The following is a 13,453-nucleotide window of genomic DNA, read 5'->3' as shown; positions in this document are numbered from 1 at the left end:
TGGCCTGGATAGAGGCCTGGCTTGGTCTTCTCTCCGGGTTCATCTTGCGGCCCTGTCGGCTTTTCGAGGGTTGGTGTCAGGTCAGCGTTTATCGGCTCTTCCTGATGTGATTCGGTTTTTGCGGGCGGCCAAGTTGCTTAGGCCTCCCCTACGGCCCTCGGTTCCCTCTTGGGATCTTAATCTGGTTCTCTCTGTTTTGGTGCGTCCGCCTTTCGAGCCCTTGGACGACTGTTCTTTGAAGGACCTTACTTTGAAGGCGGTCTTTTTGGTGGCCATTACTTCTGCTAGGCGTGTTTCTGAGCTGCAGGCTTTCTCTTGTAGGGCTCCCTTCTTGGAGTTTTCTAGGGAGCGGGTCGTCTTGCGGCCTGTTCCTTCCTTTCTGCCGAAGGTTGTTTCTCCTTTTCATGTCAATCAATCGGTGGTTCTCCCGGTCTTGGGTGGTCGGGAGGGCTCTTCTGAGCAACGGCAGCTGCGCAAGTTGGATGTCGGTCGGGTCCTTCGCTCTTATGTGCAGCGGACCCAGGAATTCCGGAAGTCCGATCATCTCTTTGTCCTCCTGGCGGGTCCTCGTCGGGGAGCTGGCGCTTCTAAGGCTACTATTGCGCGCTGGATCAAGGAGACGATTGCTTCCGCTTATCTTCTGAAACAGCAGCCTGTTCCGGAGTTTCTCAAGGCTCATTCCACTCGGGGTCAGGCGGCTTCTTGGGCTGAGTCGTCGCTCGTGCCTCCAGTGGATATTTGTAAGGCTGCGGTTTGGTCCTCCTTGCATTCCTTTGTTCGTCATTATCGGGTTGATGTGCAGGCGCGTCGGGACGCGGTGTTCGGTGAGCGTGTACTGGTATCGGCCCTTCGGGGGTCCCGCCCGTGAGAGGGACTGCTTTGGTACGTCCCATTCGTAAAGTTAACCTCTACTGGTCTGGAGAGTGCTAAAGAAGGAGAAATTAGGTTCTTACCTGCTAATTTACTTTCTTTTAGCTTCTCCAGACCAGTAGAGGTCCCCACCCTGTCTGTTGTTGTTGTTGTTGTTGGGGCTGTTGCGCGGGCAGTTTTTGGTTTTTGCTGCGGGTTCTAGTATTTTTCTAGGGCCGGGGAGAATTGAAGAACAGCGGCTGTGGCTCGGCTGGCTTAGCTGGCGAGCTGTGGGGACATTCTTCCTTCGGGAATTTCTCCTCTGCATTTTCCAACAGCATTTTGGGTATGTTATTTGTTACTCCTTTCGGAGTATTGTTTTTTCTCTCTGTTGTTTTCCAGTTCTTGGTTCTGCTTGGCTATTCGGCAGACTGAGGGAAATAGAGAGGAGGGGCTAGGATATACTGTCCCAAAGTTTTGTTTTCAGTCTCCACCTGCTGGTCATGATTAGATATATACCCATTCGTAAAGTTAACCTCTACTGGTCTGGAGAAGCTAAAAGAAAGTAAATTAGCAGGTAAGAACCTAATTTCTCCTTTCTATTTAGGCTTGCCATTCATTTGCCTTGACCTATGATCCCAATTTATATGCCCCGTGCTGAAAAATCAATGCCAAACTTTTTTTTTTCTTTTTTTAATTATTCTAAATCCGCCCCTATTGCCACCAACATTTTAAGCTCCTAAATTTAGTTTAGTGAAATTATGAGGCTGTAACACAAAAGCTTTTTCCTTCAGCAGAACTGAAGACCAGTCAGAAACTAGTCCAGGAGCGAGTCTCAACAAAGCAGTCCGGAAGCTGCAAAGGGAAACCTGTTGAAAATAAATAACAATTTGTGGGAGCTGCTCAGTGAAATTCTGTACTTTGCTGCCATCTGCTGGTCAATGGACAATATACCCACGAGTTCTGGACTGGTCTGTTGAAGATGCCAAGGAAAGCAAAGTTACTCATCTGAATCAGGTGTTGTCTGAGGACAGCATGAAGAATATCCCTATCGATAAAAGGATTTCATCTGATGGAGTCCGATGCGGAAAGCATTCTCTCACATTCACATGTCTTCCTGCCCACCATCATCGCACAGGACCAACTCAGTCTAGTAGAATAGCTGATAGAATTAATTTCCAAGAGGAGGTGAGCAGGGGGCAGTATGGCTATTCATCTTGCTGTCCTCAAGAGAACACCTGCTAGAGATGAGTAACTGTTTTCTTCAAGAACAAGCAGGTGAAAATCTATATAAGGTCTTACTTTATACAAGTCCTGAAACAATTCAGATTTTTTTTTTTTTTGCAGCCAGCCTGGGACAGACACAAATGGGCTTGGTTTCTAAATCCCAAATAAATTCTTAAAAGTCTGGGGAGACCTGTTCTGGGCAATAGTGAGATGTGAAGGTATGGACTAAAATCCACATTACAGTGCTGCAGATCTCCTTTATCGAGGCTGACCAAAGTAAGCTACCAACACAGCCATGGCTCAGACATTGTGAGCTGTGACATGACCCTCTAGAGTCAGCCTGGCTTGGGCATAAGGAAAGGAAACGTAGTCTGCAGGCTAATTTGAATGGGTGCATTTACCAATGGCAGTCCACAACAGTTGAAGTCAAAAGAAACAAACAGTTGGGACTTTAGGAAAATTGTTGGTAGCACAATTGACTGTGACAGCAATGACATCCTGAAGGTTCTCCATGGCCTGAGTCCACTGGAAAGACAGGTTCCACTCAGTGTCCAAAAATCACTGCTTCTCTCAGCTTAATACCTTTCTCCTTGAACAGAAGTTACAAGAGGGATTATTATCAAGCCCCAGACACTATAGGCACCAGTTATAAGTGTCTGTGAGGGATAAGGGTCCTGTTGCATCTGGAGCAGTTCCTACAATCACAGGGAGCTTTCTAGGACATGCCAGAAAAAAATACCAGCAATAGCTAAATCAAATGGCTTAATAGTAGAATAGGTGTCCTGCCTGAATGCACAAGGTTTAAAGGGGCCTAGTGGGTTGCAGAAAAGAATACTTGAAAATGCCAAAACATTTAAAAAGAGAGGAAGAAGAACACACAGTAAAGAAAACCACACAGAAGAGAACAAGAAAATGGAATGAAAAAGTCTTGAAACAAACGGAGAGGAATAAACTTTCCTCTTCAGAAAAAATATTATGCAGGACCAGCTTGGTCTAGTCTATAACAGCATGTGGGAAGACATGCACACGTGTGGTAGGCTGGTTCCAAATGCTTGAACACTGGGGAGCGCTTATTGTGCTGGGCTTATCGCTGCCTGTCCTCGGAAAATACAAGTTTTCACTTTTCTGATCACTGTTTGTTTGGGGTTTTTTTTTAGTATATGAATCATATGTGCTTGGTGTGGGATGGGTATATGTCCCTGGACTTACCTGTTGGAGAGCCATAATATTGCTTTTGTCGCTATCGAGCTGGGCATTTTTTAACTTTTCTTTCAGGTTACGAAGCATTTGTTGGTACTCAATAATTTCATCATCTTTAGAAGCCAAGATTCTCTGCAAAATATATAACAAATTATTGAACAGCAACAGGCAAATGTTACTCCCCCTCCCCCATTTTACTGGATATTCCTTTGGAAAGTTTACATGTGTGTGTTTGTGTTCATCATTTCCTTTTCCTCCATCAATTAGATGCTTCCTCAGAATCATGGAATCATTGGCTGGGTGTCGATAGGTTAGAAATGAGAAAGGAAAAGGTCTCAAAAGTTTGCATTTGGACCATTAGACCAAAAAGGTGTCGCCCTCTCTGTTATTGGCTTTCTTTTTCAGATCTAGGTGAATGGAAGCATTGCTTTAAAAGTACTCGTAGATTATTTTTATGTCTTGGTAAAGTCAGACCTATTAATACAGGGCAAATTTGAATTTGCAAGCATGTTAGAGCCATTTCTACTAAATTTTGTAAGGAATAATATCTGATTTTATTTATGGACCTTTAAACATACACATCCAGGGTGGGAGGGAGGGGGGGAGGGATTTACATTAGAATTGGATTAAGGAAATTTATGGAATGTTTTTTGTAAGTTTTATTTTACATGATTGTTAGGAGGGAGGGTGGGAGAAAATAATTGTATATTATTCTCTGTAAGTTCATTGTGCTTTTCTTGCAATATTATTCATAGATGTTATATGCTTGCACAATTGTAGTTTGGAAATTCAATAAAGATTAAAAAAAAAAAAAGAGCCACTTCTACTTTAATACAAGTTCCCTCCCACCCCACTCCAAAACAGCAGTGATTCTAAATAACTGTCCTATTTGTTCTTTTACCTGTCTCAGTGAAACTGATCATTCAAGTTTTATTTTTGTTGCATTGTACTAGTGCTTTACAGTAAATTGCCAAACAAAGAAAAATTTACATAAGCGATTTATTACCTACTAATTCACAATACATCCTATACCCTGGTACATTCTTTTACTTTTGTGTTAACAGCTATCAAAATTACCTTCCATTCTTCTACTTTTGTGTTAACAGCTATCATAACCGGATCGTCCTCTTCATTCCGGGCTAGTAATTGAGCTGATAATTCCTGCACCTAGTGTAAATTACATAACAGTTTTACACATGCACAGTGTAATTCAAGCACATTACACATTTGTGTTTGAATGCAAGAGGCACTTCAAAATAACAGAATGTCAAATGACTCAAAATAAAACCTCTTTAGGGTTATGTAGCAGTAAAATAAGATTACAAACCCACAATAACTAAAAGCATATCTTTCATTTTTAAAAAGCACTCAGTTTCTCAGTTGGTTATTTTTCTTTGGATGAGAACCCAATATTCAAGGTCTTTTAGATGACTTTTCAGCTGAACTACCCTCCCTCCCTCTTTTACTAAGCTGCTGTAAAGGTTTCTACAGTGGCTTGGAGTGCTAAATGCTCAGACACTGCTCCGACGATCATCAAATTCCTATCAGCATTGGAGCAGTGTCGGAGCATCTAGCACCTCGGGCATGGCAGAAACCTCTACAATGACTTAGGACTCCTTTTACAAAGGTATGCTAAGCGTTTTAGCACACACTAAACGCGTGCATGTTAGTCTATGGAGGGGTTAGCATTTAGCGCACGCTAAAACACATAGCGCACCTTAGTGAAACAGGGGGTTAGTAAAGAGGGCCTAAGTTATCAGCTCAAAATTTGCCAAAATCTAGCTGGTCAAAATTTGATGGCAGGCCAGATAGACTAAATTCATAAAAACATAGAAAATGACCAGACTCAAATACACCTTTTGGTGGAACTCACTATGCCATATATATAAAATGGAAAGAATAATTGCTTTACAAAAGGGGAATTATAATAATTTTAAGAAGATTTGGGGGCCATTGATAGAATTTTGTAATGATTAGACACCTTCTTACATAACAGAACATAGTTAGAAGGGGGGGAGGGTATTTAGAGTTATAATTTTTCCTATTTTTGTTTATAATATATGTAATATTGAATGAATTTAATACTATTGTTGGAAGGGATGGGAGGGGGAGGGGTTTTTATTTATATATTTATGCTGATGTTTGATTAGAGTTTTAAGTGATTTGTATGATCTAATTGATATTTTATTGTACACTTCATGTAAGAAATGAAAATGAATAAAGATTTGGGGGAAAAAACATAGAAAATGATGATAAAGACCACATGGCCTGTCTGGGTTATCTAGCTGAATTTGGGCAGATTGTGCTGAAAAAATCAGGCATCAAGTTCTCTTTACTAAAATTAATTCCCTGCCTGTTTAATTTTAAAGCAATATTTGGTACAGCAATGAGAACTCAGAGTCCGATTTCTGCAAATAATAATAAATTATTATTAATATTGACAGGGGTCGCCATGCAACAAATTACTCAAAACTGGAAGGATTATACCAAATTAAATTATACATTTTGGTGGAACTCGGTCTGTCATATATATAAAATGGAAAAGGTGTTAGCGTTACAACAAGGGAATCTTCATAATTTTAAGAAAATTTGGGAACCATTGACTAGTTATTCTAATGATCAGATTTCATAGCACATTGGTAGTAGATATATAGGAGTGGGAGGGGGAATGTATATTATTTGGAAATAGGAAATGAAAAAAGGGGAGGGATTTATTACATATGATAAGATGATTTATTTGTAATTATAAATGTCATGTAATAATTGATTATAATATATATAATTCACTTGTTGTAAGAATACAAAAATGAATAAATAAAAATAAAAAAAATAAAAAAAAATAAACACCAGCCTAATCTCCTTCCTCACTCTCTGCGAGAGGCACGTTCTGTAGGCAGTCAGCTGGCAACTCACGGCACACCTGCAGTCTTGCCATGGCACACAGTTTGCAATTCATTGACCTAAAGCTTGCTTGCCCAGTTACTTTATTCTCATAAGCCTGCAAGTCTATTTTCAAAGAGAAACATCCCCTCTGTACTAGGAAGGGAAATTTAAAAAAAATAAAATAAATCTCCCTGGAGAAGAAGGGAAAAATTTCCAATGTGTTTTTGAAAATCAAGATCTTTTCTAAAAAAACTAAAATGGACTAGATGTGGGAATGCGATAGTAAACGGGGACAGCCTCGATACAGCCTGAGAGGTGAAACATTTCGGCAAAAGTCCCCAACCGACAGAGCTTCAGCAAGCTGAGATAAGTTCTTGCGCTAACCCCCTCTTTTCCAAAGGTGCGCTAAGCTTTTTAGCGCGCGCTAAACGCTAATGCGTGCATGTTATCCTATGGACGCGTTGGCGATTAGCGTACGCATTGATTTAGCGCACGCTAAATCTGCGTTAAAACGCTTAGCGTGCCTTTGTAAAAAGAGAGCCTAAGTGTTTTAAGAAATATTTTTAAAAACCTTAAGTTATAATAGAATTTAAATGATTGAAACTACTAAAAAGAATGAAGGGCCGATGACTATTCAAGCGATTATTCTGTAAAAACGGATGAAGGATTACTGCAGTAGACTCGGATGATCCATGAGTGGTTGAAAAAATACATATGAAAATATATAAAGATTGGAAGGAGATTGCATGATATTTGTTGTAATAGTTTGAATGTAAGTGTGATCAGTGAGCAATACGCTGTAATTACAGATTTGAAAATCAATCTGCAAGGTAATTTTTTGAGTTGACAATCTGATTTTACCTGAAGTCGATATTGCTCTTTTTCCTTCCTGAGCTGGTCTGTCGTTATATCACTCTGTTGCAGAAGAAGTTTCATTTTGCTGTATTCATCAGTCATTTTCTCCATCTCCTGTACAGATTCCTCCAGGTTCTTTGTTATTTCTTGGTTTTGAACTTCAAGTTTTTCGTTAGCTTCAGTCAAACTCTAGGGATTAAGCGCAAAGTTGTATTAATTTGGGCTGGAAAGTTACAGTTTTTATACAAATTAAAGAATGACACGTCTCCATGAGTTTTGTCGCTGTTCCTGTTCCTGCCCTATTTTCTGTACGCTCTGCCTTAACCGCACAAGCCATGATTTTAAAGTACTTGAGGCTTGTGCAAATGAGGACAGAGCTTGCAGGAATGGGAAAATGAGTTCTAGCAGGAACAGGGAAAAATTTGTCTCCGTGCCATTATCTAATACAAATGCCTAAATCCTTTCAGTGCCCAAACCTGAATTTCATCAAGGTATTGCACAAGCTCCAGATTCTTCTTGGAGAGTTGAGATCTATAATCAGCATCACCACCTCTTCGTGATAGGAGAGTTTCCCTCTGCGAATCTATCTGACGCTGATAATCAATTATGTCCTGACGGAGCTGCTCATTCTGTTTACAAAGAAAAGAAAAAAAACATTAATAATTCATGAAAAAAGACATAATGCAAACAATATATAAAAAAGTAGGATACAGTACGTTCTACTAGGGATATAGTAAGACTCTGAAAGCCTCAGATCCTCACCTTTTTCCTCTGAAGATTTTTCTTCAAATTAAAGGAAAGAGCAAAGTAAAATAAAAGGAAAAGCAACAAATGTAGTCATGAGAAAAAGTATATGAAATTAAGCCAGAACTGCTGCAGTCTTCGCTGGTTAGTAAAGTTATAAAAGAATGGAGAGTATTGATCCTGGAATTGTTTTGCAACCAAATTTGCTTCTTGAGCTTCTATTTCCATGTTAGCAAAACACACATTCTTGAAATTGCATATATGATCCAACTCTTACCTTAAATTTGCATTTTCATTAAGGTTCAATTTAAATTGGCAGTTTCAGACGAATTTCTGGTACATAACTGATAAGGTTGAAATCGTCACCATAAACATTTTTTCTTCCATTTACAAATCTTTAGTTTAATAAATACAACACTCCGAGTCTAAAATATTACATAATCATTAAGCTTTAAAATTTTAGAGATGTATATAATCAAATATACAAGCCCATATCATATAAGTATTTAAAGCCCCCTTTTAACAAGCTGCATAAGGTGTTTTTTTTTAAATTGTAGGCCATTGAATTCCTATGAGCATTGGATCTTTTACCACAGCAACTCGCGATAAAAAACCCTTATGTGGCTTAATAAATAGGGGCCTTTGTGTTTTACCACTCCCTCCCCAAATTATTTTACCACATCAAAAAGGGAGCTACAGACTAGAAGGTTTTTCAGACACCCACTTCGCTTATCTCACTTAGGGCTATATTCGTGTACCAATCGGTTTGCGACCACTTAACTATCAAATTTCCCTCCAGCCTGATTCACTTACCTCTCCTGTGATCTGCTTGGAATCCTTGCATGCAAATGAGGTGAAACGCATGCAAATTGGACAGCGACCAAATTCACTACACCAAATTTCCAATCCGACTGGGCTGGCCAATCACCTGAAGAAGCGACTGCTGGGGACCAGTCGAAAACGTCTTTCCAACTGGAAGCCCTGCTCTCTGCCCTGCAATCTCTCCTGCCTGCTCGCCCCGAATGCTGCCCTGCTCTGCCTCGATCTTCCTCTGCCGCATCGCTGTTCTCCTGCCCTTCCCTGCCCAGCGAGCCCGTGGTTTTAACCTGCAGGTTTAAAGCGGGTTAAAACCACGGGCTCCATTTATCTTTTTGTGAGGTCGGCAGCTGGCAAAAGTGGGACCAGCTTTTAGGAGCCATGCGGGTTGGGGTCAGTGGAGGTGGCGGCGTTTCCCCTTAGTTAAAAGTTAAAAAAAAAAAAAAGATTGCTGCTCCTATGGTCTGCGCATGCATGAGCTGTGCAGGCAGATGGGGGCGTTCCTCCGATCGCCCTCATCTGCATGTTTAAGTTTACTGAATCAGTCGGACCTGCCGGGATCGGGACCCGATCAGGCAGGTTATTGAATCCAGCCCTTAGTACTGTAAATCCAGCTACACTCTCCCAGGTGAGCACAGAGTGTACTACATATACAGCACTTTTAGCTTGGACTGGAAAAAGCACAAGAATTAAAAATACCAGGAGATGCAGAGCCATCGTGCACACAAGACAAAATATATCTGACGCATGTGTCACTGTCCCCTAGTTTTAAAATATCTCAAATGTTTAATGTGAACACCAACCTCTCTTCTTAACTTGCTGTTTTCATTTTCTGCTTCTTCATTACGGAGAGCAAGCTAGGAGTGCATAAAAACAAATAAACAGAAAGTTTTCCATTATGATAATTAACTATGTAATTAGAAACTCAAGGGACAATTTTCTTACTTCTGGGGAGCCATCAAGTTGGTAGGGCCACAAGTTCTTTTATAAAAATAAAAGTACATTCAGAAAGTGCACAAGGTGATTTCAAATGACATTCCCCTGCTAGCACATTACCTTCTCAACCCCCTTTAACTACAAGTATAATTAAAAGTGTTGTAAAGCTGAAGCCTGGAAATTTTAGCTGGGTAAATGCTCAGTGACCCATACAATATTCAAGAAAACCGTCCTTCTTGTGAAACAAACTGAAAATACTTTGATCTACCTTTCTCAAAATCATCCAAGGGCTGCTAACTTAATATTTATCTTGCTCAAATATTTTCCTTTACCTTCTATCTCCATATTTGTGGGGGTTAGGGGCAGAGTCAACCTGTGAATATGGAAAAATTGCAAATAACTTTTAGGGCCGACTCCGACCCACCCCCCGCCTCCCGGACCTCTCCACACCTTACCTGGTGGCCTAGCGGTGAAGCGGGGCAGGAACGCATCTTCCTACACTCCTGCCCTGTGCAGAACTGACAACAAAAATGGCTGCTGCGAGTTTCCGTGTTATCACGAGACTACAGCGGGAACTCGCAGCAGCCATTTTTATTGTCAGCTCTGCACGGGGCAAGAGTGTAGTAAGATCGCTCCTGCCCCTTTTCACCACTAGGCCACCAGGTACGGAGTGGAGAGGTCTGGGAGGGTCAGGGTTTAGAAGCTTGCGCACAACTGAAGTCGCAAGTCCTGAACCCGCGAATATGGAGGGAGAAGTGTACACATATATTTTACACTATTTCAAAGTCAGTGCTAAAATGTTAAATTAGGTGGGTTGTTCTGCATGAAACTCAAGAGTGGCATCTAAGTTAAAATGCCCTCCAAGGCCTACCTGAAAAGTAGGCATTGTTAGGGGCGGGGAATAGATGTGGTAAACTTAAGAGTCGCTAGACGTGCAAGATAGGCACCTGTAAATTACGCCCAGTTAAAAATAGCCTAATGTACTGGTAGCTATCTCAACAGTGTCCAGTGATGCCCAAGTCCACAAGTGCCATTAGGCATGATTCTACAAGCGACGCCTAGCAGCTGATTGACAACCGCGCAGATCAGAGCTTACAATATAGGCGTGCTTAGGTGTTCTTTACAGAATCTGGCCCTACATGTGCACTGAGGGCCATATTCTATACATGGCACCCAAAAGATCAGTGCTGACTAGAACGGTGCTTAGTGCGATTCTACAAAAGATATGTGCATCTTATAGAATTGTGCTAAGCACAAGTGCACATCACAATTTTTAGATCAAGAAAAACCAAGCCTAAATGCCTGTGCCTAACTTGTGCAAATATCTGGTGTATTCTACAACAGTGCACATAAATTCTAGGAACGCCCTTGATCGGCCTTTGCTCTTCCCCTGGCCACGCCCCTTTCCAGATTCACACACTAGAACTGGCATGTAGCACTTTATATATTATGCATACAAAGTTGTGTGCAGAACTTTTAATTAGTGCCAATTAGCATAAATTATCATTTGGGCTTATTAAGCAACTAAACTGTGCACGCAAATCAATTGTGCATACTGATTTGCACGTACAACATAAGGAGTCTTATTCGGAATTTGGGGTATTTTCTTATTTTTGAAGGGAATGGCATGGGCAGAGAATAGCATTCCTACACTATCCAGCTAGTGGGAGCCCTTACCATCCCCTAAATAGGAAGTGGTAAAAGCTCCTATGGTAATTTTTAAAAAAATGTCCACACACTAATGCTAACATTATTGTACATATACATTACATGCACTAAATGCATAAAAGGCCTTTAAATGGCCATGCAAGAAATGGGTCTTGAGCGTGGAAAAGACCAATGCAAGGGCACACACTAAGCCCATTTCTTAGTTAATAGCTTATGTGTACTCAGCAAATTAACCCTATTTCATCTTACTAACATACGTATTTTAAAATGGTGCTCACTTGTTCATTTACTTTCTTCTCCTTCTCCAGCTCTCTCTCCATTTCAGTTAGCTCCTTATCTTTTTGCTCCAACTGATTTTCTAGCTGCCGGATCTCATCTCGCAAAAACCGTGTATCACGTCCACCGGCGGACAGTTGCGCCATCTCGGGAAAATGTTGCAAATAAGCAATAATAATGAAATAAAATCCATCTCCAGCTGTTCCTGCCAAGACTCACAACTTGTACCTTTATAAAATATGAAAGCTCATGTCCGTTCCAGGCTGCTTCTTTTTTGTGTGTTTCTCAGCAAATCATTCTATAATACTGCCTGACAGAAAAGTCAGAGGTAGCTAGTAGCAGTCAACAATTTTTTTGGGCTGTTGATAGCTTTATACCCCATTATTCAATGCTGGGCCACATCCGAGCAGCATTGAATATCCGGATATACATAGCCAGATAAAACATATGCGGTTAAGTGTTGAACACTAGCACTTAACTCACTCAAAGTGTCAACTCTGCCTCCATGCCAACCACAAATTAGCTGGTTAATTGCCACTGAATATGCTTGGTTAGCTCCAGGCAAGCTATCTAAAAGGCCAGAAACCTCTCCTGGCCATTTAAATTGCTTTAAATATTGGCCTCCCTCGGTGTCTATACTTGCTAGGAGGCTGAAGACAAGCATGGAAGTGGAGACTCTTCAGTGGAAATAAACAGAAATTTTGAAAGGGAGAGAAGAATGGATGCTTGAATAGCATCTAAAGCTCCCTTTTACTAAGGTGATTAGCGTACGCAACGTGATAACTGCACTAAAGCCCTTTAAATCCCTATGAGCTTCGGTGTGGTTGTCACGCGACACTCGCTAATACCGCCTAGTAAAAAGGAGGCCTAAGCCTTCTCTTTATACTATTTCAGTTTTGGGGTTATTCTTAGGCCACAGTACCAAATGGGTGAATTAAGGTGATACAGGACAAGTTGAAGAGAAATAGGAGATAAGAGATCAGCAACCTTGCATTTTTCAGTTCATCAACTGAAGGTCCAAAGTTTGCTTTTCTAGTCTCATCTTAAAAATGGTCTTCAGTTTGTCATTTGTATAAAATGGAAAAAGCATTGGCTGTTCAAAAAGGTTATTATAATAAATTTAAGGATGTGTGGGGACCTTTATTAAATTATAGTAATGAATAAGTTACACTTTTCCCAATCTTAATACACATGTGGATTTGAGGAGGGGGATTTCTTGTTTTTCCATTAAGAATATATAGATGATTGTCGTAAGATATTATTTTCATGTGGTATATATTAGTTGTATATGAATTTGGGAGGGGGGTGGGGTTAAATCTTCTTGGTGTATGATATTGAAAATTTTTCAAGTGATGTATTATATTTGGTTGATATTTACTGTACACTTGATGTAAGTTTAAAAATGAATAAAGAAATTATTTTTTTTAAAAAAGGGCAAATTTCTTATCTCCTTCATAGTGAAAGGAGGCAGTTTTCAGCAGGGATTTTTCCTTAGGCAAAAAGAGAAAATAGGTCTTACCTGCGCATCTTCTCTCTTTTAGTCTCTCCAGACCAACACAGACAGATGGGTTTACGCTTCTCTGCCAGCAGGTGGAGACATTGAATTCTAACAGTACAAGTAGGCTGTGCAGTCCCCTATAGAATCAATCTGACAAATAGCCAAGCAGGAACAATACAAATATCCCAGCTGGAAGAACAGAAACTCTAAACTAAAAGGATTTTGGGTTTTTTGTTTTTTTTTTAGCATAAAACAATTGTTGGAGAAGGATCGGAACAGTTTGGCAGCTACACCAGACAAACCAGATGCTACTGCTCTGCAACAACCCCGGAAAAAAAAAGGAAGGCAAAAGAACAAAAAACGACATTCAAATTCCCAAGAGATAAAAAAGCAACAACAACAAAAAAAACCCAACTCCTCGCTGAATTAAGAATAAACACTGGGAGTGCTCTGTACTGGTCTGGAGGGACTAAAAGAAAGAAAATTAGCAGGTAAGACCTA

The 13,453-nt window shown here is 40.4% G+C and overlaps 1 protein-coding gene across 3 annotated transcripts in view; it reads right to left on the bottom strand.

Annotated features, from left to right (window-relative positions):
* Positions 1-13,453, bottom strand: part of CEP290 (centrosomal protein 290) — a 283,184-nt gene that overhangs the window by 231,193 nt on the left and 38,538 nt on the right. For all 3 annotated transcript variants that reach the window (XM_033953471.1, XM_033953470.1, XM_033953472.1), the window contains exons 6-11: positions 11,457-11,600; positions 9,378-9,431; positions 7,491-7,643; positions 7,021-7,203; positions 4,354-4,443; positions 3,286-3,408 (exon numbers count right to left, since the gene is read on the bottom strand). In XM_033953471.1, coding sequence (XP_033809362.1) covers positions 3,286-3,408; positions 4,354-4,443; positions 7,021-7,203; positions 7,491-7,643; positions 9,378-9,431; positions 11,457-11,600 — 747 coding nt within the window. The remainder of the gene's footprint in view (positions 1-3,285; positions 3,409-4,353; positions 4,444-7,020; positions 7,204-7,490; positions 7,644-9,377; positions 9,432-11,456; positions 11,601-13,453) is intronic.

This window comes from Geotrypetes seraphini, chromosome 7 (assembly GCF_902459505.1).
Source record: "Geotrypetes seraphini chromosome 7, aGeoSer1.1, whole genome shotgun sequence".
NCBI classification, from domain to species: domain Eukaryota; kingdom Metazoa; phylum Chordata; class Amphibia; order Gymnophiona; family Dermophiidae; genus Geotrypetes; species Geotrypetes seraphini.
Note: the sequence above shows the minus strand (reverse complement) of the source record. Positions and strands in the feature narration are given on the sequence as shown.